The 21,897-nt window shown below is 40.6% G+C and overlaps 1 protein-coding gene across 1 annotated transcript in view; it reads left to right on the top strand.

The window, feature by feature from the left end:
* eloal (elongin A, like) overlaps positions 1–21,897 on the top strand; it is a 122,508-nt gene that overhangs the window by 94,847 nt on the left and 5,764 nt on the right. Inside the window, exons 5-8 of the mRNA XM_068028469.1 lie at positions 573–678; positions 7,845–8,000; positions 8,545–8,642; positions 17,667–17,847. Coding sequence (XP_067884570.1) covers positions 573–678; positions 7,845–8,000; positions 8,545–8,642; positions 17,667–17,847 — 541 coding nt within the window. The remainder of the gene's footprint in view (positions 1–572; positions 679–7,844; positions 8,001–8,544; positions 8,643–17,666; positions 17,848–21,897) is intronic.

Here is a 21,897-nt window from a genome sequence, read left to right as displayed (position 1 = left end):
AAGGCAACCTTGTATTTTTCCATACATGGATTTATTAGAAGGTGCAGTACTTTACCGTAAAGTGGCTTTGAACCATAAAGTATACTATCATTTTAAAAACAAATTGGAAAAGCTTTTGAAATAGAACAACATTTAAGGACATGACAGGGAAATGGAATTAGAGTTTGCCACTGAGGTGAAGAAATAGCACCAGACAAAATGGGCTGGTTAACAGCCCTGCATGCTATAATTTCTAGGATTCAATATGCACTTCAGGATCAAGTAATTTAGATGCTGGATAGCATAATGTTCACCAGCTTTCCATTAGGTCACTTGTGCTATCCTTGATATCTGTTGTTGTCTTTAATATTCCCTCTCATCAAACCATAACAGTAACTAAGTTGAATATGCAACTGCCCCTTTATTTTCACTGAAGTGCTACATGTCAGTTTTCATATAGCGGTGAGTTTAGGAAACAATATAAAATGTTCTGTGTGCTCTTCATTTAAATAATTTTCTCATCATTTTATTATGTTAATAAAAGAACAAACCAGTTAAAATTTATTTTACTTGGTTTCTTTTGTGTTCTACAGGGGAAAATTGATATTAATACCTTATTAGATATCCCATTGCCTAAGTTTCTACCAGATGTTACTGATATGCCTTCTGATAGTCCACCTACATCCCCTATCAAGAAATGTAAGTAAATCACAAAACATTTTAGTCTGTATTTTTCCATTTTCTGTAGCTTTTATTTTTCATTCATGGGAATCTCTCCAGCATCTCATGTTACTTAGCTTTGAAGACTTGGCTAGAGAATGTTTTTCACCAAAACCAATAGCTTGGTATCTGAGAGTGTGTCAGAGAAACCCAGTGATACTGTACTAAGCATTGTACCTTAACCTCTCCCCACAGCGAGGCATCTGGCCTCCATTCTGAACTTTCTCATGATTTGGGATCAGCAACTCACTCATTTCTTTTTTGATTATTTAATGTGTATTTTAAGTGATCTTGCTGGATATTTTTGTCAGGCTCAGAAGTCTTGAAGGTGATGGTTATTGCAATAAGAACTGCTTATGAGAAAGCAATTGAAGCCAGGTATAAATGGTTTGAGCTTAAATGCTTGTATAATGTCAACACTCTGGCCACGTCAAGCTGTAAGTAAGGATTGTTACGAACAATGGGCAGATGGTGTGGATGACTTCAACTTTTCACCTATCAACTGACCGTAGATGGTGGTTTGTTTTAAAAAATACAGTTTTAGTCTCAGTGTTTTAGAGGTCAAATAAACAGACAAACAACATGTTTTCTCATGGGATTAAAAGATAGATAAATTATTTATTCAAAAATCCCCCCCAAAAATTGCAACCTCACCCACTCACACGTGTGCACACACAAGAAGCAATAGAGATTACAGGATAGCATGCATTTAAGTCTGATTATTGTGAAAAGAGTTCACTTGGTTTTCTGGGAGAAAATTTGCGGTGCAAGCCTGGTGTTCCTTTTCTTGGTTCACTGAAGTACTGCAGACTCCTCTGGTTAAGAGTGTCAAAGTTGGTGGTGAGAAGCCTGTTAGGATTTCTCAGGTGGGGAGTTTAAGGTCACCTCACAGTGGCTCTGTCTCTGTGGCTTAAAGATGTTGCAGGCAGGGTGGTAGTCTTGGCAGGAATGGATTTCTCCACTTCCAGGCTGGCTTTCTGTCCTCTCTTTCGGCGAAGTCTTTTTTTTAAAAGAAAAAACCTTATCAGGTTTGGTTTTGCTTAGGTGAGTACAGATGCTCTCTCCTGGTGTGTTCAAATAATGTATTTGAAAGTTGGGCCATTGTTGCACAGTAGGGTTTGAATGTGGCTTATCTTGACAAAGTGGTGTTACGTCCCACCTACTATCTTGGCTTTGAATCCGGAGTTTCCCTGTCTGTGAAGGCCTTTTGTTAACTCAATTCTTGGAGCTAGGAAACATTTAGCATTGAATGGGCTATTTAACATTTCCATGTGCCTTCCCCAGGACTAGTCCATACATGATGATGGGTTTAGTCTCCTACAGTCCCTATCTATATTTGCAGTATAGGAGAGTCATAAAGTTATACAGCACAGAAACAGGCCCTTCGGCCCGTGTCCATGCTGGCCACCAAGCCTATCTATTCTAATCCCATTTTCCAGCACTTGGCCCGTAGCTTTGTATGCTATGGCATTTCAAATGCTCATCTAAATACTTCTTAAATGTTGTGAGGGTTCCTGCCTCTACCATCTCTTCAGTCAGTGTGTTCCAGATTCCAACCACCCTCTGGGTGAAAACATTTTTCCTTAAATCTCCTCTAAACCTTCTGCCCCTTACCTTAAATCTGTGTCCCCTGGTTATTGACACCTCTGCTAAGGGAAAATATTTCTTCCTATCTATGCCCCTCATAATTTTGTATACCTCAATCAGGACCCCCCTCAGTCTTTTCTGCTCTAAGGAAAACAGCCCTAGCCTATCCAGTCTCTCTTCATAGCTGAAATGCTCCAGCCCAGGCAACATCCTGGTGAATCTCCTCTGCACCCTCTCCAGTGCAATCACATCCTTCCTATAATGTGGTGCCTAGAACTGTACACAGTACTCCAGCTGTGGCCTAACTACCGTTTCATACAGCTCCATCATAACCTCCCTGCTGTTATATTCTGTGCCTACTTGTGCTGCTGCCTTCAATCAACTATGGACAAGTACACCAAGGTCCCTCTGACCCTCTACTTCCTAGGGTCCTACCATCCATTGTATATTCCCTTGTCTTGTTAGTCCTCCCAAAATGCATCACCTCACACTTCTCAGGATTAAATCCCATTTGCCACTGCCCTGCCCATCTTACCAGCCCATCTATATCGTCCTGTAATCTAAGGCTTTCCTCCTCACTATTTATGACACCACTAATTTTCATGTCATCTGCGAACTTACTGATCATACCTCCTATATTCACGTCTAAATCATTAATGTACACCACAAACAGCAAGGGTCCCAGCACTGATCCTTGTGGTACACCACTTGTCACAGGCTTCCACTCGCAAAAACAACCATCGACCATCACTGACTGCCTCCTGCCCCTAAGCCAATTTTGGATCCAATTTGCCAAATTGGATCTCATGGGCTCATACCTTCTTAACCAATCTCCCATGTGGGACCTTATCAAAAGCCTTAATGAAGTCCATGTAGACTATATCAACTGCTTTACCGTCATCTTCACTCCTCAAAAAATTCACTCAAATTTGTTAGACATGATCTCCTCCTGACAAAACCATGTTGACTAGCCCTGATTAATCCCTGCCTCTCCAAGTGGAGATTAATCCTGTCCCTCTGAATTTTTTCCAATAGTTTCCCTACCACTGATGTTAGACTCACTGGCCTGTAATTACCTGGTTTATCCCTACTACCCTTCTTGAATAATGGTAGCATATTTGCTGTCCTCAAGTCCTCTGGCACTTCTCCTGGTTTTTATTTTTTTGTTTTTATTTATTGATACAGCACTGAACCAGGCCCTTCGGCCCACCGAGTCTGTGCCGACCATCAACCACCCATTTATACTAATCCTACATTAATCCCATATTCCTACCCCATCCCCGCCTTTACTCAACCTATACTAGGGGCAATTTATAATGGCCAATTTACCTACCAACCTGCAAGTCTTTGGCTGTGGGAGGAAACCGGAGTACCCGGCGAAAACCCACGCGGTCACAGGGAGAACTTGCAAACTCCGCACAGGCAGTATCCAGAATTGAACCCGGGTCGCTGGAGCTGTGAGGCTGCAGTACTAACCACTGCGCCACTGTGCTGTGGCCAGAGAGGATTTGAAAATTTGTGTCGGAGCCTCTGCTATCTCCTCCCTTGCCTCACATAGCAGCCTGGAATACATCTCATCTGGGCCTGGGGAATTATCCACTTTTAAGTCTACTAAAACCACTAATACCACCTCCCTTTCAATGCTAATTTGTTTAAGTATATCACAATCCCCCTCCTTGATCTCTACACCTACATCATCCTTCTCCATAGTGAACACAGATGAAAAGTAATCATTCAAAACATCACCTACGTCCTCCGGCTCCACACACCGATGCGACTTTGGTCCTTAATGGGCCCTACTCTTTCCCTCGTTATCCTCTTGCCCTTAATATTCTTATAAAATGCCTTGGGATTTTCCTTTATTTTGCCCGTCACCTAACCTCTTACTCCATCTTATCTGCAGCAACTGTGTTTTTTGGAGTTTAGTTCATCAGTTCATTTTGCAGTTCATAATTGCTCCAGTTCACTTTAGTTCATAGCTGTCCCTTTTGAGAAAGTGACAGGATTATGTAACTATAACATTAAAGAGTTCTGTGCAATAACTAGGTGAAAAGTAAGAAACTTCTTCAAACCTGCAGTGTTTCAATTAAGTAAGTCAATTGCAAGTAGGTTACAGGCCATTGCTCATAAGGTATTGTGTAACTAGGAGCTAACAGACTGGTTGAAACAGGTTTGTGACTCAAAGGGTGAATTACCAACTGAGCCACATGGGAACAATGAGCTGGGAACGAAGTGAGGACTTTTAAAATGGCAATTTGTTGAGTGATTTATTCCACATGCTAATTGGCACAGGGATGAGCAGATCAAGCAAGTAAATCTTCCCAAAGTGTCGACCCCAGAACTGGATGCAATTCATCAGCTGAGGCCGAACCAGTGTTTCATTCAAGTTTATCATAACTTCCTTGATCCTCTCTGCCCTTGCTTATGAAGCCCCGGATTCCATATGCTTTATTAACCGCTTTCCCAACTTTCAATGATTTGTGCACCTATATCCCCAGGTCACTCTGTTCCTGCATCCCCTTTAGAATCGTACCCTTTAATTTATATTGCCTCTCCTTGTTCTTCCTACCAAAATGCATCACTTCACACTTCTCTGCATTAAATTTCATTGTCACTTGCCACCCATTCCACATCCTGTCTATGTCCACTGAAGTTTATCACTATCCTCCTCACAGTTCACAATACTTCCCAGTTTTGTCATCTACAAAATTTGAAATTGTGTCCTGTACACCCAAGTCTAGATCATTAATGTAGATAAAATAAAGCAGGGGTCCCAACACTGATCCCTAGGGAACCCCACTGTATACCTTCCTCCAGTCCAAGAAACAAACCTTCACGACTACTCTTTGTTTCCTGCACTTAGCCAATTTTGTATCCAAGCTGCTACTGTCCCTTTTTTTCCATGGACTTTGACTTTGCTAACTAGTCTGTTATGTGGCTCTTTATCAAATCCCTTTTGAAAGTCCATGTACACCATATCAACCCTCGCTGTTGCCTCATCAAAAAACTCAAGCAACTTAGTTAATGGCGATAATGAAAAGCTGACTTAAACATGGGCGGGAATGTGAGCTAAACATTCCTGGCTACAACATATTCAGAAGGGATAAAGGAGGGGAAAAAAGGGGTGGGGGCAGTAGTATTGATTTAAGGATAATTACAGTTCTACAGAGGGATGATATACTAGCAGGTTCAAAGATTGAATCTATTTAAATTGAGTTAAGTAACAGGAAAAAGTGCTGCTGCTTTGCTGGGTGTTTACTATAGACTCCCAAATAGTGAGAAGGAGATTGAGGATCAAATCTGGTGGTAAATTTCAAAGAAATGTGAAAATAATAAAGCAGTTATAGACTGGGCAAAAACAGTGAAAAGGGTAAGGAGGGTGTAAAATTCCTAAAAGTTATATAGGAGAATTTTTCAAATCGTTATTATAGCTCAACAAGGAATGAAGCAGCACTAGATCTCATTCTGGGGAATGACATAGGGCAAGTGGAGTGTGTTTTAATGGGAGAATATTTGGGTAATAGTGATCATAATATAATTAGGTTTCAATAGTTATGGACAGGGACAATGAATATGAACAGTGTAAATACCCAACTGAAAGAGAGACAATTTCAGTGATTTGAGAAGGGATCTAGCACAGGTGGACTGGACCAAAGATTGGACAAAAATATGATAAATGAGCAATGGCAGGTCTTCCAGGCAGAAATAGATCAGTTACCACCCAAGCGTGTTCCTATAAGGTGGAAAGATGGGGCACCCAAAGCTAGATCTCCCTTAATGACAAAAGAAACAGAAGTAAAATAAAAAAGGTTTATGAGATGTGCCAGGTTCAGAGAATGGTCATTGAAAACTCATATAAGAAGGGAAAAGAGTATGAGAAAAGAAAAGCAGGTAACATAAAAGGGAACCCAAAAATCTTGTATAATCATGTTGAATGATAGTTAAAGGAATGGTGGGGCTGATAGACAAAATAAAGAAACTCTTGTAAAGGTAGAGAGCATGACCGAACTACTGAATGAGTGAATACTTTGCTTCTGTCATCATTCAAGAAGATGAAGATAATGTCAGGGTAGATGAGGGGAAAGTAGAGATATTGGAAGTTTTCAGCTGTTAGACCTTGTTCAAAAGGGAGGGGGATAAACCTGGGAAACTATAGGCCAATTGTTCTTGTGCCTGTGATGAGAAAACCACCAGAGACCATTGTCATGGATAAAATAAATTCTCATTTGGAGAAACATGGATTAATAAAATTTAGCCAACATGGATTTGTTGAAGTCAAATCATGTCTGACTAACTTGATTGAGTCTCTTAACAGAATAAGCGAGGGATGGTGAAGGTAATGGAGTACATTAACTTTTAAAAGGCACTGCGCAAAGTTCCTCATTGTGGACTAATTTGGAAAATAGAAGCATATGATATTAAAGGAACTGTGGTAGCTTAGATGCAACATTGGCTAAGGGGTAGGAGGCAGAGAGTAATGGTGAATGGACGGTTTACTGACAGGAGAGAAGTGTACAGTGGTGTCAGTATGAGGACCAGTGCTTTTCTTTTATAGAAATGACCTGGACTTGGGTATGGGGGAGTACAATTTTGAGGTTTGCAGATAATTTAAAACTTTGCAATGTAGTGTGGAGGATAGTAGCAGACTTCAGGAGGACATAGACTGGTGAAATGAGCAGACGCATGGCAGGCACCATTTAATGTGGATAAGTGGGAGAAGGAACCTGGCGATGCTGTGTAATCTAGATGGTTGTGAGAACAGAGGCATCTGGGAGGTGCATGTTTGGAATCTCTGAAGCTGGCAGGGCAAGTTAAGAAAACAATTTAAGAAAGCACATGCGATACTTGGCTTGTAAATAGGAGCATTGATTACAAAAACAAGGAAGTTGTGGTAAACCTTTAAGTCTCTGTTTAGGCTTCAGCTGGAGTGTTGTTTATAATTCTGGTACTGAATTTCAGGAAGGATGTCAAGGCCTTGGAGGTTATGGAGGGAGTTTACCAGGACGATACCACAGATGATGGATTTCAATTATGTGCAGAGGCTGGAGAAGCTGGGATTGTTTTCCTTGGAGCAAAGAACTTTAACGGAGACCTAATAGAACTATTCAAAATTATAAGGGGTGCGCTACAGCATGTAGGGAAAAAAAACTGTTTCCGCTGGCAAGTGAGTTGGTAACCAGCGATCATAGATTTAAAATTATTGGCAAAAGCACTAGAAGGAGAATGGAGAGATTTATTCACATCGGGTTGTTAGGATCTGGAATGTACTACCTGGAAAGGGCGGTGGAATTGGATTCCATCGGAACTGTTAACGGGCAGTTGGATATGTACTTGAGAACTAATTTGCAGGGTTATGGGGAAAAGGTGGTGTCTGTGATTAAATTGGACACCACTTTCAAATAGCTTGGCACAGGTTGAATGGAAGATTCTAATTGAATGGTGGCACAGGCTCAAGGGGATGAATAGCCCATTTTTGTTTCTAATTCCCAACTTTAGTTAATGAAAAGTAATTTTCTTGTCTATGAAAGTGAAAATTGTTTTTTCTCCTTTTGTATCAGCAGCAGTATCCAATATTTCTGAAAACACAGTGGAGTTTACTGGTCGGAGATCGAACTGTAAAATGCAAGTGTACTCTGGCTCTAAAACAACAAACATTTTGAAAATGATGTCTCTCTATGAACAGTGCATTCGAGTCCTCCAGAACAACATTGATTGTAAGGAATTGGGAAAATATAACTTTTCATTGTTTTTTAAATAGATGCCACAGGAGAAGGTGCAAATTATGTAACACTTTATCGTGGGTGTTTTTTTAAACTTGTACCTTTTCCTCTCTCTGTACACACAATACAATCGGGAAAATAAATGACCACATATTTGCAATTTTTGGACAGTGTTGCGCTGTAATTGACTGACAGGACATCCTTAAGGCCCCACCTTCTTACAGTCTTACAGCTGAATGACTAATACCCAACCTAGCATACCTCGGTATTATGCACCAGCAAAATGTTAATTGCATGTTGATGAAAATATTTAAAACTTCTGTTTGGTGGCGTGTTGACTTCAAAGAAGCTAATTGCCATTTTTTTCACATTCCAAAACAATTAACTGCAAGTTTACTAAAGCAGAAGAAATGGTTGACGTGTCAACTTTATTTTGTAACTGAAGCAGTTATAGGCAATCTTTACTGTCAAGTGCTTATATGTCGATTAAAATCTTGATTATCTCAATTTTTATTCTTTCTCCTCTCCATTCCCCAAGCTATTCATGAAGTAGGTGGTGTGCCATTTGAAATTATTGAGCCAGTGCTTGAACGATGTACTGCAGAACAGCTCTGTCGGATTGAGGACTGCAACCCGGTGAGGAAGCTCACTATATATCACCTATATTAATACTGACAACTGATTAGAACTATTTCAAATTAAAGCATGTGTCATCTCTGAAACTTGAGTTTTAATCTTCAGGAGAAATTTTGTCCCAATTTTAGTCTAGTCTTTTTTGCTTCCAAACTTTCATTTAAACAGTGAGGTATAAAGCATCTGCTTAAATGATGACTTAAGATTTCATTTGGTTTAAATTTCCAACATCTAGCCTTAAAGTTGTGGGCCACTGACTAGTACGTTTAAATTTATCTTGTTTCTAATAATTGTTTCCTCATATTAGCTTTAGTCTCAAAGATATTTTGTGCTTATTTAAACTCTAGTTGCCAAAAAATTAATTTGCTCCTTTATCCACTTTAGTCGATGTTAGGCATCATAATTGTGTGCCATTTATTGAAATGCAGTTACTTATTTTAACTTTAATTGCATCACCGTATCAGTTTGCTACCTAAAAGGATAAGTTTAAGTAACTTCAAAATATTTCCCTTTTAAGAATAACTCTTGTCCAATTTTTAAATCTCACTTGCTATTCTTTAAAAATAACCACATTTTGTTGAATGTGATCTAAATTAGATTTTTATTTTCAGAAGATTTTAGTAAAACTTGAAGTATGTTGATATTTTTGGATCTTTTCTACCTTTCTTTAGTTTGGATTTTTTTTTTTTGCCACCTTATTTTACAGATGCAAGCACACACCTAGGCTGGAATTTTATGGTCCCTGTGGGAGCAGGCTGGAGGCGGGGTGGGGGGGCATAAAATTGGGTGGGAGGCAGGGGGTGCCGTTCCCATTGCCTTTCCACTCAGGCTGCAATTTTATGAGCAGGGGGAAAGGTGACAAATGGTCACCCACCCAGACCTATTGAGGTCTTTAAGTGGCCAATTAACTGCCACTTAACTTCCTCCCTCTGCCACTGGTATATTGCCAGCGTCGGACGGGCAGCTCAGGATCTCAGGAGACCGCCCAGTAAAACCTGGCGGCATCTGTGTGGGCTGGGGGCCCTCCTGAAGGAACACCCTGTGCCCAACAGAGGCCCCGCACCCCTGCCACAGCACAAGACCCCCACTAGAGCCCTGTCCACCCCCCGCCCCCCCCCCCCCCCCCCCCACCACACACTTGCCTTAATTTTGGGGCCTCCTCCATTGCTGCTCCTCTCGCTGGATGCAGTCCCAGCAATGGCCACCACTCCCAGTGGCGCTGCTGGGACTGAGAGCAGGCAGCACTTGGAGGTGAGACTTCTCGCCTCAGAGGGCTGTAGTGATGAGGGATTCAATCATAAGGGGAACAGACAGGCCTTTCTGCAGCTGCAAAAGAGACTCCAGGATGGTTTGTTGCCTCCCTGGTGCTAGGGTCAAGGATGTTTCTGAGCGGCTGCAAGGCATTCTGAGGGGGGAGGGCAAGCAGCCAATTGTCGTGGTACATATCGGTACCAACGACATAGATTTTAAAAAAGGGATGAGGTCCTACAAGCTGAATATAGGGAGTTAGGACGTAAATTAAAAAGTAGAACCTCAAAGGTAATAATCTCAGGATTACTACCTGTGTCACGTGCTAGCGAGAGCAGAAATAGCAGGATATATCAGATGAATATGTGGCTGGAGGGATTCAGATTTCTGGGACATTGGGACCGGTTCTGGGGAAGGTGGGACCAGTACAAGCTGGACGGGTTGCATCTGGGCAGGACCGGGACCAATTTCCTTGGGGTGGGGTGGGGTGGGGAGGGAGTGGGTGGTGTTTGCTAGTGCTGTCGGGGAGGGTTTAAACTAGAATGGCAGGGGGATGGAAATCTGAGCAGGTAGACTGAGGAGGGGGAAACAAGGATAGAAATGAAAGACAGAAAGGCAAGAAGCAAAAGTGGAAGGCAGAGGAAACCAGGGTGAGAAACAAATGGGGCCATAGTGCAAAATAAAGCAAAAATGTCGAACCATGTTAAAAAGACAAGTCTAAAGGCATTGTGTCTTAATGTGCGGCGCATTCGCAATAAGGTAGCTGAATTAACAGTGCAAATAGATATTTTTATTTTTTATTTAGAGATACAGCACTGAAACAGGCCCTTCGGCCCACCAAGTCTGTGCCGACCAACAACCACCCATTTTTACTAACCCTGCAGTAATCCCCATATTCCCTACCACCTACCTACACTAGGTGCAATTTACAATGGCCAATTTACCTATCAACCTGCAAGTCTTTGGCTGTGGGAGGAAACAGGAGCACCCGGCGAAAACCCACACGGTCACAGGGAGAATTTGCAAACTCCGCACAGGCAGTACCCAGAATTGAACCTGGGTTGCTGTAGCTGTGAGACTGTGGTACTAACCACTGTGCCGTCCCTGATATAAACAGTTAAGATATAGTTGAGATTACGGAGACATGGCTGCAGGGTGACCAAGGATGGGAACTGAACATCCAGGGGCATTCAATATTTAGAGAGGACAGGTAAAGAGGGAAAGGATGTGGGGTAGCGTTGTTAGTAAAGGAGGAAATCAATCCAATAGTGAGGAAGGATATTGGCTCGAAAAATCATGATGTGGAATCTGTATGGGTGGAGCTAAAACACCAAGGGGCAGAAAACGTTGGGGTTGTCGAGAGGCCCCCAAACAGTAGTGGAGATGTAAGGGATGGCATTAAACAGGAAATTAGAGATTCATGCAATAACGGTACAACTGTAATTATGGGTGCCTTTAACCTACATATAGATTGGTCAAACCAAATTAGCAATAATACTGTGGAGGAGGATTTCCTGGAGTGTGTACATGATGGTTTTTTAGACTAATACGTTGAGGAACCAACTCGAGAACAGGCTATCCTAGACTGGGTATTGTGCAATGAGAAAGAATTAATTAACAATCTTGTTGTGCGGAGTCCTTGTGGAGGAGTAACCATAACATGATAGAATTCTTCGTTAAGATGGAGAGTGAGAGAGTTGAGTCCGAAACTAGGGTCCTGAATCTAAATAAAGTAAACTATGAAGGTATGAGGCGCGAGTTGGCTATGGTAGATTGGGGAACCTTACTAAAAGGGTTGACAGTGGATAGGCAATGGATAATATTTAAAGTACGTATGCATGAATTACAACAATTATTCATTCCTGTCTGACGCAAAAATAAAACCAGAAAGGTGGCTCAACCGTGGCATACAAAATAAATTAGGGATAATATTAGATCCAAAGAGGAGGCATATAAAGTTGTCAGAAAAAGCAGCAAGTCTGAGGATTGGGAGTAGTTTAGAATTCAGCAAAGGAGGACAAAGAGGTTGATTAAGCGGGGGAAAATAGAGCATGAGAGCAAACTTGGGACCATAAAAACTGACTGTGAAATCTTATATAAATATGTGAAGAGAAAAAGATTAGTGAAGGCAAATGTAGGTCCCTTACAGTCAGAAACAAGGGAAATTGTAATGGAGAGCAAAGAAATGGTAGAACAATTAAACACATACTTTGGTTCTGTCTTCACAAAGGTGGACACAAATAACCTCCCAGAAATGTTAGGGAACCAAAGGTCTAATGAGAGGGAGAAACGGAAGGAAAATCAGTATTAGTAAAAAAAAAAAATAGTGTTAGGGAAATTAATGGGGTTAAAGGCTGACAAATCCCCAAGGCCTGATAATCTACATCCCAGAGTACTAAAGGAAGTGATCCTGGAAATAGTGGATGCATTGGTGGTCATCTTCCAAAATTCTATAGACCCTGGAGCAGTTCCTACAGATTGGAGGGTGCCAAATATAACCCCACTATTTAAAAAAGGAGGGAGAGAAAAAAACAGGGAATTACAGACCAGTTAGCCTTACATCAGTAGTGGGGAAAATGCTAGAGTCTATTATGAAGGATGTGATAGCTGAACACCTGGAAAGCATAAACGGGATTGGACAAAGTCGGCATGGATTTATGAAAGGGAAATCATGCTTAACAAATCTGCTGGAGTGTTTTGAGGATGTAACTAGAATAGATAAGGGAGAACCAGTGGATATGGTGTATTTGGATTTTCAGAAGGCTTTAGATAAGGTCCCACATAAGAGGTTAGTGTGCAAAATTAAAGCACATGGGATTGGGGGTAATATACTGGCATGGATTGAGAATTGGTTGGCAGACAGGAAACACAGAATAGGAATAAACTGGTCTTTTTCCGGGTGGCAGGCAGTGACTAGTGGGGTACCACAGGGATTAGCGCTTGGTCCGCAGCGATTCACAACATATATTAATGACTTGGGTGAGGGAACTAAATGTAACATTTCCAGGTTTGCGAACAACACAAAGCTGGGGGGAATGTGAGCTGTGAGGAGGATGCAAAGATGCTCCAATGTGATTTGGACAAGTTGGGTGAGTGAGCAAATGCATGGCAGATGCAGTATAACGTGGATAAAACAGATATTTACTTTGGTTATAAAAACAGAAAGGCAGATTGTTATCTGAATGGTGATAGATTGGGAAAGGGGGAGGTGCAACATGACCTGGGTGTCCTTGTACACCAGTCGCTGAAAGCGAGCATTCAGGTGCAGCAAGCAGTTAGGAAGGCGAATGGTACGTTGGCCTTCATTGCAAGAGGATTTGAGTACAGGAGCAAGGATGTCTTACTGCAGCTATACAGGGCCTTGGTGAGACAACATCTGGACTATTGTTTGCAGTTTTGGTCTCCTTAACTGAGGAAGGATGTTCTTGCCATGGAGGGAGTGCAAAGAAGATTTACTATGCTGATTCCTGGGATGGCAGGATTGACGTATGAGGAGAGATTGGGTCGACTAGGCCTATATTTACTAGAGTTTAGAAGAATGAGAGGGGATCTCATAGAAACCTATAAAATTCTAACAGGACTTGACAGGCTAGATGCAGGGAGGATGTTCCCGATGGCTGGGGAGCCCAGAACCAGGTGTCACAGTCTCAAGATATGGGGTATGCCATTCGGATCTGAGATGAGGAGAAATTTCTTCACTCAGAGGATGGTGAACCTGTGGAATTCTCTACCGCAGAAGGCACTGGAGGCCAAGTCATTAAATATATTCAAGAAGGAGATAGATATATTAATGCCAAAGGGATCAAGGGATATGGGGAGGTAGCGGGAACGGGGTACTGAATTAGACGATCAGCCATGATATTCTTTGAATGGCGGAGCAGGCCCAAAGGGCCGAATGGTAAACTCCTGCTCCTATTTTCTATGTTTCTATGAGCTGCTCCAAGAAAATGTCACCTTTCTGATAGGTAAACTGTTCTTTTGTACAATACTTTAAAAGCCTTGCAACTCCTACTGCCTCAAAGCACAGGGCAGCAGGTGTTAGGGAACACCACCACCTGCAAGTTTCCCCTCCAAGTCATGTACCATCCTGACTTGGAAGTATATCTCCATTGTTTTGTAGTCACTGGGCCAAAATCGTGGATGGTCCTACCTACCTAGAGTACCTTCACCACATGGACTACAGAGGTTTAAGATAGCAACTCACCACCACCTTCTCGAGGGGAATTAGGGATGGACAGTAAATGCTGGCTTGCCAGTGACTCTCACATCTTATGAGTGAATAAAATCTTTCCTCTTTGTATAGTTTTTTCTCATGATTACAGGAGCTAATAATCCAGCAGGCTACGCAATTTGAACAATTACAGATCCCTAAACATCCATGGAAACCTTGATTGGGATTTTTTGGATTTTGAAAAGCTGCCAACTGCTTTCAGGAATAATTATCTGTCATACATAAACTAAACAAAAGTCATACTGTGTTTGAAAGGAGCTCAACTCCAAGTTTTTCGAATGCATCTCCATATCAAGTTATGTTGAGGACAAGATTTTGAATGTAGCTGGCTGTTTAAGTCTTAAATCGTTTCTGGATTTGAAAAGACAGGCACCAACTCAAAGCTCGTGTTATGACCCAGTAAGAAAAGTATCTAGGGGTCTGTCTCAGCCTTCACCTGGTCTTACCATAACGGTTTAATTTTAAACACTGTTTTTAGCTCCCCCTTGGTGAATCCTTGCTCACTGCTTTCCAATTATAAAGCAATGAAACCAGCACAAACAGGCTTTCTTGGGTTTAAAGAAGAAAAGTTGAAATTTATTAAACTTAAACTCTAATTCAGTTAATGCCTACGGATAGACGATGCACCCACGATACACATGCAAATAGAGACAAAAGAGCAGAAGAAAAATAAAGTGAAAAAGTTTGTGGCAATATCTGAAGAGTTTTTGCTACGGTTCTTCGAGCTCACTGTCGAGTCCTTGATTGTAGGTAGATCTTGCTTTTCATGGGGCCCAGTATTCTTCTTAAACCTTGTTTGCTGTCGGAAACTTTTCGCTCTTGGGGTTCATGTGGATTCAGAGGCTTGTGAGAAAGAGATGGGAGCAGACAGGAGAGATCTAATCAGTCCAGGAGCAAACAGTCTTTGAGTTCAAACTGTTTGTGGAATTCAGAAAAACCCCAGGTTGCCAAGCAGGTTAGTCATGTGACTAACTGGTCTGACCACGTCTTGGGTTGTATCACCTTAGCAGTTTCTGCAATGCTCCTCTTACACATGATACCTGGTGATCAAGGGCCATTGTGGGTTGAATGTCTCGGGATGGTCCTTTTCTCCTTCCAGTCGCCGTCTGTTAATATGCAAATGTCTTTTCCAGCCACGGCTGATCTGTTTAAAAAGTCCTTTCTTCACTCCAGGAACAGTTTAAAATCAATGTGCCTCATTCTTGGCAGGTGGGGGCCTAGCATGACACTAGACAAGGCATATCCTTGTCCACTAGTTCTGTTACTATTTCAAAGAACAGCCAGCATTTATGTAGTGCTTTTAACCAAATAAATCATCCCAAGGGTCTTCACAGGAACAGAATAAAACATAATTTGACACCAAGCCTCATACGGAGTTATCAGGTGACTAAAAACTGGTTGAATCGGTAGGTATTATCATGTTAAATGAGAAGAGGCAGAGAAGTTAGGGGAGCGCATTCCAAAACATGAAGGTCAGACAACTGAAGGCATGGATGCCAGTAGAGGAGCAATTAAAATCTGGGTGTGCAAGAGGCCAGACGGAGTGCAGGGATCTCAGAGGTTGTTTGGGCTGGAGGAAAATATCGACAAAGAGATTTGTAAACCAGGTTGAGAATTTTAAAATTGAGTTGCTTAACTAAGAACCAACTTGTGTCAGTGAGCTTTGAGGTGATGGGAAAATGGGTTTTGGTGCAAGTTAGGATATGGGCAGCAGAATTTTAATGAGCTCTAGTTTACAAAGGGTAGAATATAAGAGGCCAGCCAGGTTGAGCACTGGTCTAGTCAAGACTAGAGGTAACAGAACCATGCAGGCAGGTTTCAGCAGCAGTTGAGCTGAGGTAGGGTTGGAGACCTGCAATATTACGGAAGTGGAAGTAGGCAGTTTTGGTGATGGAGCAGATATGTGATCAGAAGCTTATCTCAAGGTCAAATAGGACACTGAGGTTTCGAACGGTCTGATTCAGCATTGATAGAGGGATGGGGTCAGTGGCTAGGGAATGGAGTATGTGGTGGGGACCAATGACGATGTCTTCAGCATTCCCAATATTTAGTTGGAGGAAGTTTTTTGCGCATCCAGTACTGGATGTTGGACAAGCAGTATGACAAGTCAGACAGTGGAAGGATTGAAGAATTCATAAGGTTGGTCAAGCATGACCTTCCTTTTTGAAATCCATGCTCGTTATATTTTCTGTTTTTAGATGTTTTTATTAAATCTTTGAGTAAAGTTCCATTATCTTCACAACCACCAGCTGGTCTATAGTTCCCAGGACTAGTTCTAGCTCCCTTTTTAAATACAGATAAACATATCACCTTTTGAGAGTTACCCTCTGTTTCTTGTATTTTTGACTTGCAAGATATATAGCACAAAATGTTCAAGTTGTAACGTAGTATTTAATGCCCTTCTTTATATGCTGTAGGTAGTAGAACTTCTTTAAGGTTCCTAAAGAACAGAGGATCTGGGGAAATAAAGAATCAATTGGTTAAATGTGGTTAATTTATTGAATGATGAGATCTTTTTTGCTGCCTCAAATGCACTATAGCTGACATTTATTTGCCAGATCTGTGAAAGCTTAATGTATTTTTTGTCCCCCTACTTTTTTGGGGAAGTGGGCAGTGTTATAAAGGTTAATTTGTGGCTTAGATGTGTTCACAGATGATCAGAAGAACATAAAATGCAATGGGGTGTGTTGCGATCAATAGTAGTGATCTATTGATCTCAGCCATCTCAGCAGGTACAGAATGAGGAAAGACAGGGAGGGAACTCGTACAGTGAATCATTAATTTTGTTAATGGGATTGAATGCTTTTATTTTAACTTTTTTTTTTGCATCCTAATTTTTAAGTGCACTAAATTTTTTGGATACTTTGACTTGATCTTTAAACATAATCTTGGGTTAATCACCAAGAGAAGTTCCTCGTGTTTGACTTTATCACAAGAAAATCAAGTATCTGTTTAGCTGGATACAAGGGATTTTTTTTTATATTTCTGAAACCTGACCAAATTTCTATGAAATAACTTTTAACCAGTACTTTTGTTAATTGCTCAAGAAAACATTCTCCAAAGGTACTTTGGCATAAAACACAAATGTTTGACTGTATTGAATTAAATTGCATCACTGTACTTCACTGACTTTTATGATTCTTAATGATTGAAGAATATGTACATGAGATAAGGAGGAGGGGGAATCTGTTGCACAGTAAACTACAATCATGACAGCTTAAATTGATGGAACCAAAATTGGTGAAAGCCAATTGTGAAAGTATCTTGACTGCTTTTAATGTATTAAAAGCATTATCAAATAGCAGTAATAAAATTAGGCCACACTCTAGTAGATAGCTGAAACTTGAGAGAGAAATTGAAGCACTCGACTTGCAATCCATTCTCTGGTAAATCTAATATAAATTTTTGAATATATATTTTAATTCCATATTCATTACTTTAGTTTACAGTATGTCTGTTTTGAAGATCAAGTGCAAAAACAGGATTCTCATTAACTTGTACCATCTTTTTGATGAATGCCTTGTGTGCTTTATGTTGCTGTTCAATAGAGCTTTATTGAACAGACTGACCATTTCTGGATGAAGCATTGTAAAAAAGATTTCAAACGTGAGGAGCCACAAGAGTATGAATCATGGCGTGAACTGTATCTGAGGCTTTACAATGAAAGAGAACAGAAACTGAAAATATTGACACAGAGCATTAGTTCTGCACATGCTAATAAGCCCAAAGGTAAGTGTGAACTTAATATACTTTTAAGTGTCAACCATGAAATATTTACATTGGCAAGCCATTATGGCGAAGCAGAGGTTCAAATTTGAATCACTAATATATTGTTGGATCTAGAGTTGGAGGTCCCAGTAGACTGTGTTAAATCCCAAGAGTTTTTTTTTCCATGGTTCCATAGTTCAAGAAACTGCTTCAAATGAATATGTGAACTGGATTAAAAATTATGTTTAGTTACCCATTTCATGTTCTCTCAGCTTTCAGGAACAAAACCTTCTCTAATTGGGCTCTTCGCCGATCTCAATTAACATACAGTTGAGAGGAATTTTAATGAAATGTAGTATGGTGACAAAAATATGAAGTTCAGTGCAACAGCTTAAAGAATTTCTGACATGACTTTCAGAAAAAAATTACGAAATGTAAGGAAAATTGAGAAGCACGGTTTGGAGCAGTTGAAGGAGGCCTACAAATCTTTCCTATTTGCATCACTTCTGCCAAATTTCAGAAGTTTTGATGAGGCTCTGCCCACAGCATTAACCTCAACTGTAAAAACCAGATATATTAGTGTTAGAACTGATAAGACGTGCACAGTAGGCCTTCATGTAGTTGGTTTCATTTTGCTGCTTGCTTTTTGGAGTGGTTGCTTTGATCAGTGATCATTGTGCATATATTTTTGGGGTTCCTTGGGACTAATTATTTGTAAAGTCATCACTTTTGCTGTGCTACACTTAAATTTAAAGCGCCAAATAGCTGCTGTGATCCACGATCCACCTAGTAGGGTTAGGCTGTGTCAACTCCTGTATTGCTGCATGATCTGGATGTGACACCCCCTGCAGGTCCAAAGGTACCTTAGAAGTTATATGTTTATCTTGCAGGCAGCCATAAAGACAGGGCTAAATTGTGGCGAGTCGAAGAGACTTAGTAGTTGGCAGGAAAAAAGACAGAGGCGCAAGGGGAGAGCCAACTGTGCAACAGCCCCGACAAACAAATTTCTCTGCAGCACCTGTGGAAAAGCCTGTCACTCCAGAATTGGCCTTTATAGCCACTCCAGGCGCTGCTTCACAAACCACTGACCACCTCCAGGCGCATATCCATTGTCTCTCGAGATAAGGAGGCCCAAAGAAGACAAAGTTTAGCAAGGCTTGTTCTCTATGCAAGCCCCACCTACACCACGGGCAAGCCCTTCCCCAATTTTTAAGATATTACAAAACCAGGGCTTATAAAACTTCTAAAGACACACTGCATTTTCTGTGTTAAATCCCAAGAGTTTTTTTTTCCATGGGTCCATAGTTCAAGAAACTGCTTCAAATGAATATGTGAACTGGATTAAAAATTATGTTTAGTTACCCATTTCATGTTCTCTCAGCTTTCAGGAACAAAACCTTATCTGGTCAATGCTTCTGGTTATGTGTATATAAACAGCTTGCAGTGCAAATACTTTTGGGTAAAATTTTGATGATTAGGCATTTTAACAAGCAGCTTGGTATTGGGATAAAATATCCAAGTGCAACTTTTTGTGTATTTTTTGGCGTTTTTGTTCCTTTTTGGCAAGCAAGAAGGTGTGAGCTACAAATCATTGAATTTGTGCTTTAATTTTGTTGAAATAAGAAATGAGCAAATATGACTTTGTTCTCTTGAAGGGTCATATTTGTTCATGGGGACATTATTTAAAGTATTAAGTGCAACTGCCACTTTGTTTTGCAGGTGTTAACTGGGTGGGGCTCTGAATTAGCTACTCATTCAATTCAGCATTTGGAAGTGTATGTTTCAAAAAAAAGTGCTGATTAGGACTTGTAAAGAGATAAAAACATGTTAATGTTTCAGTAACAGGTTGTTTACATTTCTGAGTCGTATTACCTGCCTTTCCTCTTTGCAGATGCTGAGTGGCCTGCATATCACTAGAATGTTTTTCCATATTCTTCTTTGACTTTCCGCATTTGCGATTTTTCTTTATTTTGTATCATCCACATCAAATTTTGCACTTTTAAAGAGATTTGGGCACTTAAGACATCTCAAAGCACTTTATAACCAATTCATTATGTTTTGAAGTTGGTCATTGATGTTTCGTAGGCAAACATGGCAACGAATCTTCACACAAGTCCCTACAAATAACAGATGAATGACCAGATAATCCATTTGGTGATGTTGGTTGAGGGAGAAATGTTAACCAGAAGAACTTACACCTTCCTTTCTTTAAATAGTGCTATGGATTTTTTACTTCCATATAAACTATTTTAACATCTCATCCACAAAATGGCACCTCTGAAAATGCAACACTCCCTCAGTGCTGTGCTGAAGTGTTAGACTAGATTATGTAGACAAGTCTGTAGCGACTTGAGACCCAGTTGCCTCCCTTGGAATGATATAGCCAGGGTCCAGGTCACAATCCTGAAACTCCCTCCCTAGTAGCACTGTGGAGTGTACCTACATCACATGGTAGTGGTTCAAGAAGACAGTTCACTACCACCTTCTCAAGGGTAAATAGGGATGGGCAATAAATGTTGGCCATATTCCCCATAGCCACACCTGAGGAGAGGGCAACTATTCCTTCGAAACAGATTTTGGTGAAATTTTTCAATTTTGTATTTGTCCTAAAATTCTGCGCTTACAGCCCGAGTTAATGATCTATTTTTATCCCACTCACCAATGCTTTTAAAAAAAAAACTGGATCATGTCAACCCTGAATCTTTAATTAAAATAAGTTTAACACTCTGTGTCCTGTTTTGCATCTTAAAACCTTAAGGATCAGAATTATCCTTTATTCACTGAATTTTCCACCACATTAGTGTTCAAAATATTGACGGTTGAGAGGACAAAGTTGCCCATGTTCCAAATTAAAGTACTTCAGACAATTTTAGTCCAATTCCCACTCAATCTACCATTTGCACTCCAAATTAAGATCTTGTTATTTCAACTACAGACTAATTTATTCAGTCAATGTAAAGAACTATCTTCTGCATAGGCAACTGAGAGTTTTTTTTTTCCAAAAAACACTTTTGAATTTTTGGTCAGAATCTAAATTAAGACATCACCTTGCAAGAAATCTGATATGAGAGCTGACCTCTTATTTTTAAAACCACTTAATTCCACTAACCAGGAGAACATAATTCGAAGGTGCCACACGAAAGTTTAATGAGCAAGATAAGGTGTCATGGTGGTAATATATTGGCATGGATAGAGTATTGGTTAATGGAGAGGAAACAGAGTAGGGATAAACAGGGCATTTTCAAGTTAGCAGGCTGTAACTAGTGGAGTGCTGCAAGAATCGGTGCTGGGGCCTCAGCTATTTACAAAGAGGCTGAGATTAATGTATCCAAGTTTACTGATACAAATTAAGTAGAAATGTAAGCTGTGAGGAGGACACAGGCTGAAAAGAGATATAGACAGGTTAAGTGAGTGTGCAACAAGGTAGAAGATGGAGTATAATGCCGGGAAGTGTGAGGTAAATCCTTTTGGTAGAAGAATAGAAAAGCAGAATAGTCTTAAGAGTTGAAACGTTTAAATGTAGATGTTCAGAGAGATTTGGTTGTGCTCATACAAGAACACCGAGTTAGCATGCAGATACTGCAAGCAATTAGAAAGGCAAATGGCATGTTGGCCTTTATTGCAAGGGCTTGGAGTACAAGAATAAGGACATTTTGCTGCAATTGTATAAGTTTTCATGAGCCAACACCAGAAGTATGGTGCACAGTTTTGCTCTCCATACCGAAAGGATATACTTGCATTGGAGGCTGTACAATGAAGGTTCACTAGGTTGGTTCCTGGAATGATCTCCTACGATGAGATGCTGAGTAAATTGGGTCTATATTCTCTGGAGTTTAGAAAAATGAGAGGTGATCTCATTGAAACATAAATTCTGAAGGGGCTTGACAGGGTAGACACTGAGAAGTCGTTTCCCCTGGCTGGGGAATCTAGAACACAGGGGTATAACTTCAGGATACGGGGTCGATCATTAGGACTGAGATAAGGAGAAAGTTCTTCACTGAAAGGGTTGTGAATTTTTGGCATCTTCTACCCCAGAGGGTTGTGGATGTTCCATTGTTGAATATATTTAAG

The sequence above is a fragment of the Heterodontus francisci genome, chromosome 3, assembly GCF_036365525.1.
Source record: "Heterodontus francisci isolate sHetFra1 chromosome 3, sHetFra1.hap1, whole genome shotgun sequence".
NCBI classification, from domain to species: domain Eukaryota; kingdom Metazoa; phylum Chordata; class Chondrichthyes; order Heterodontiformes; family Heterodontidae; genus Heterodontus; species Heterodontus francisci.
This window is presented reverse-complemented; position numbering and strand designations above follow the sequence as displayed.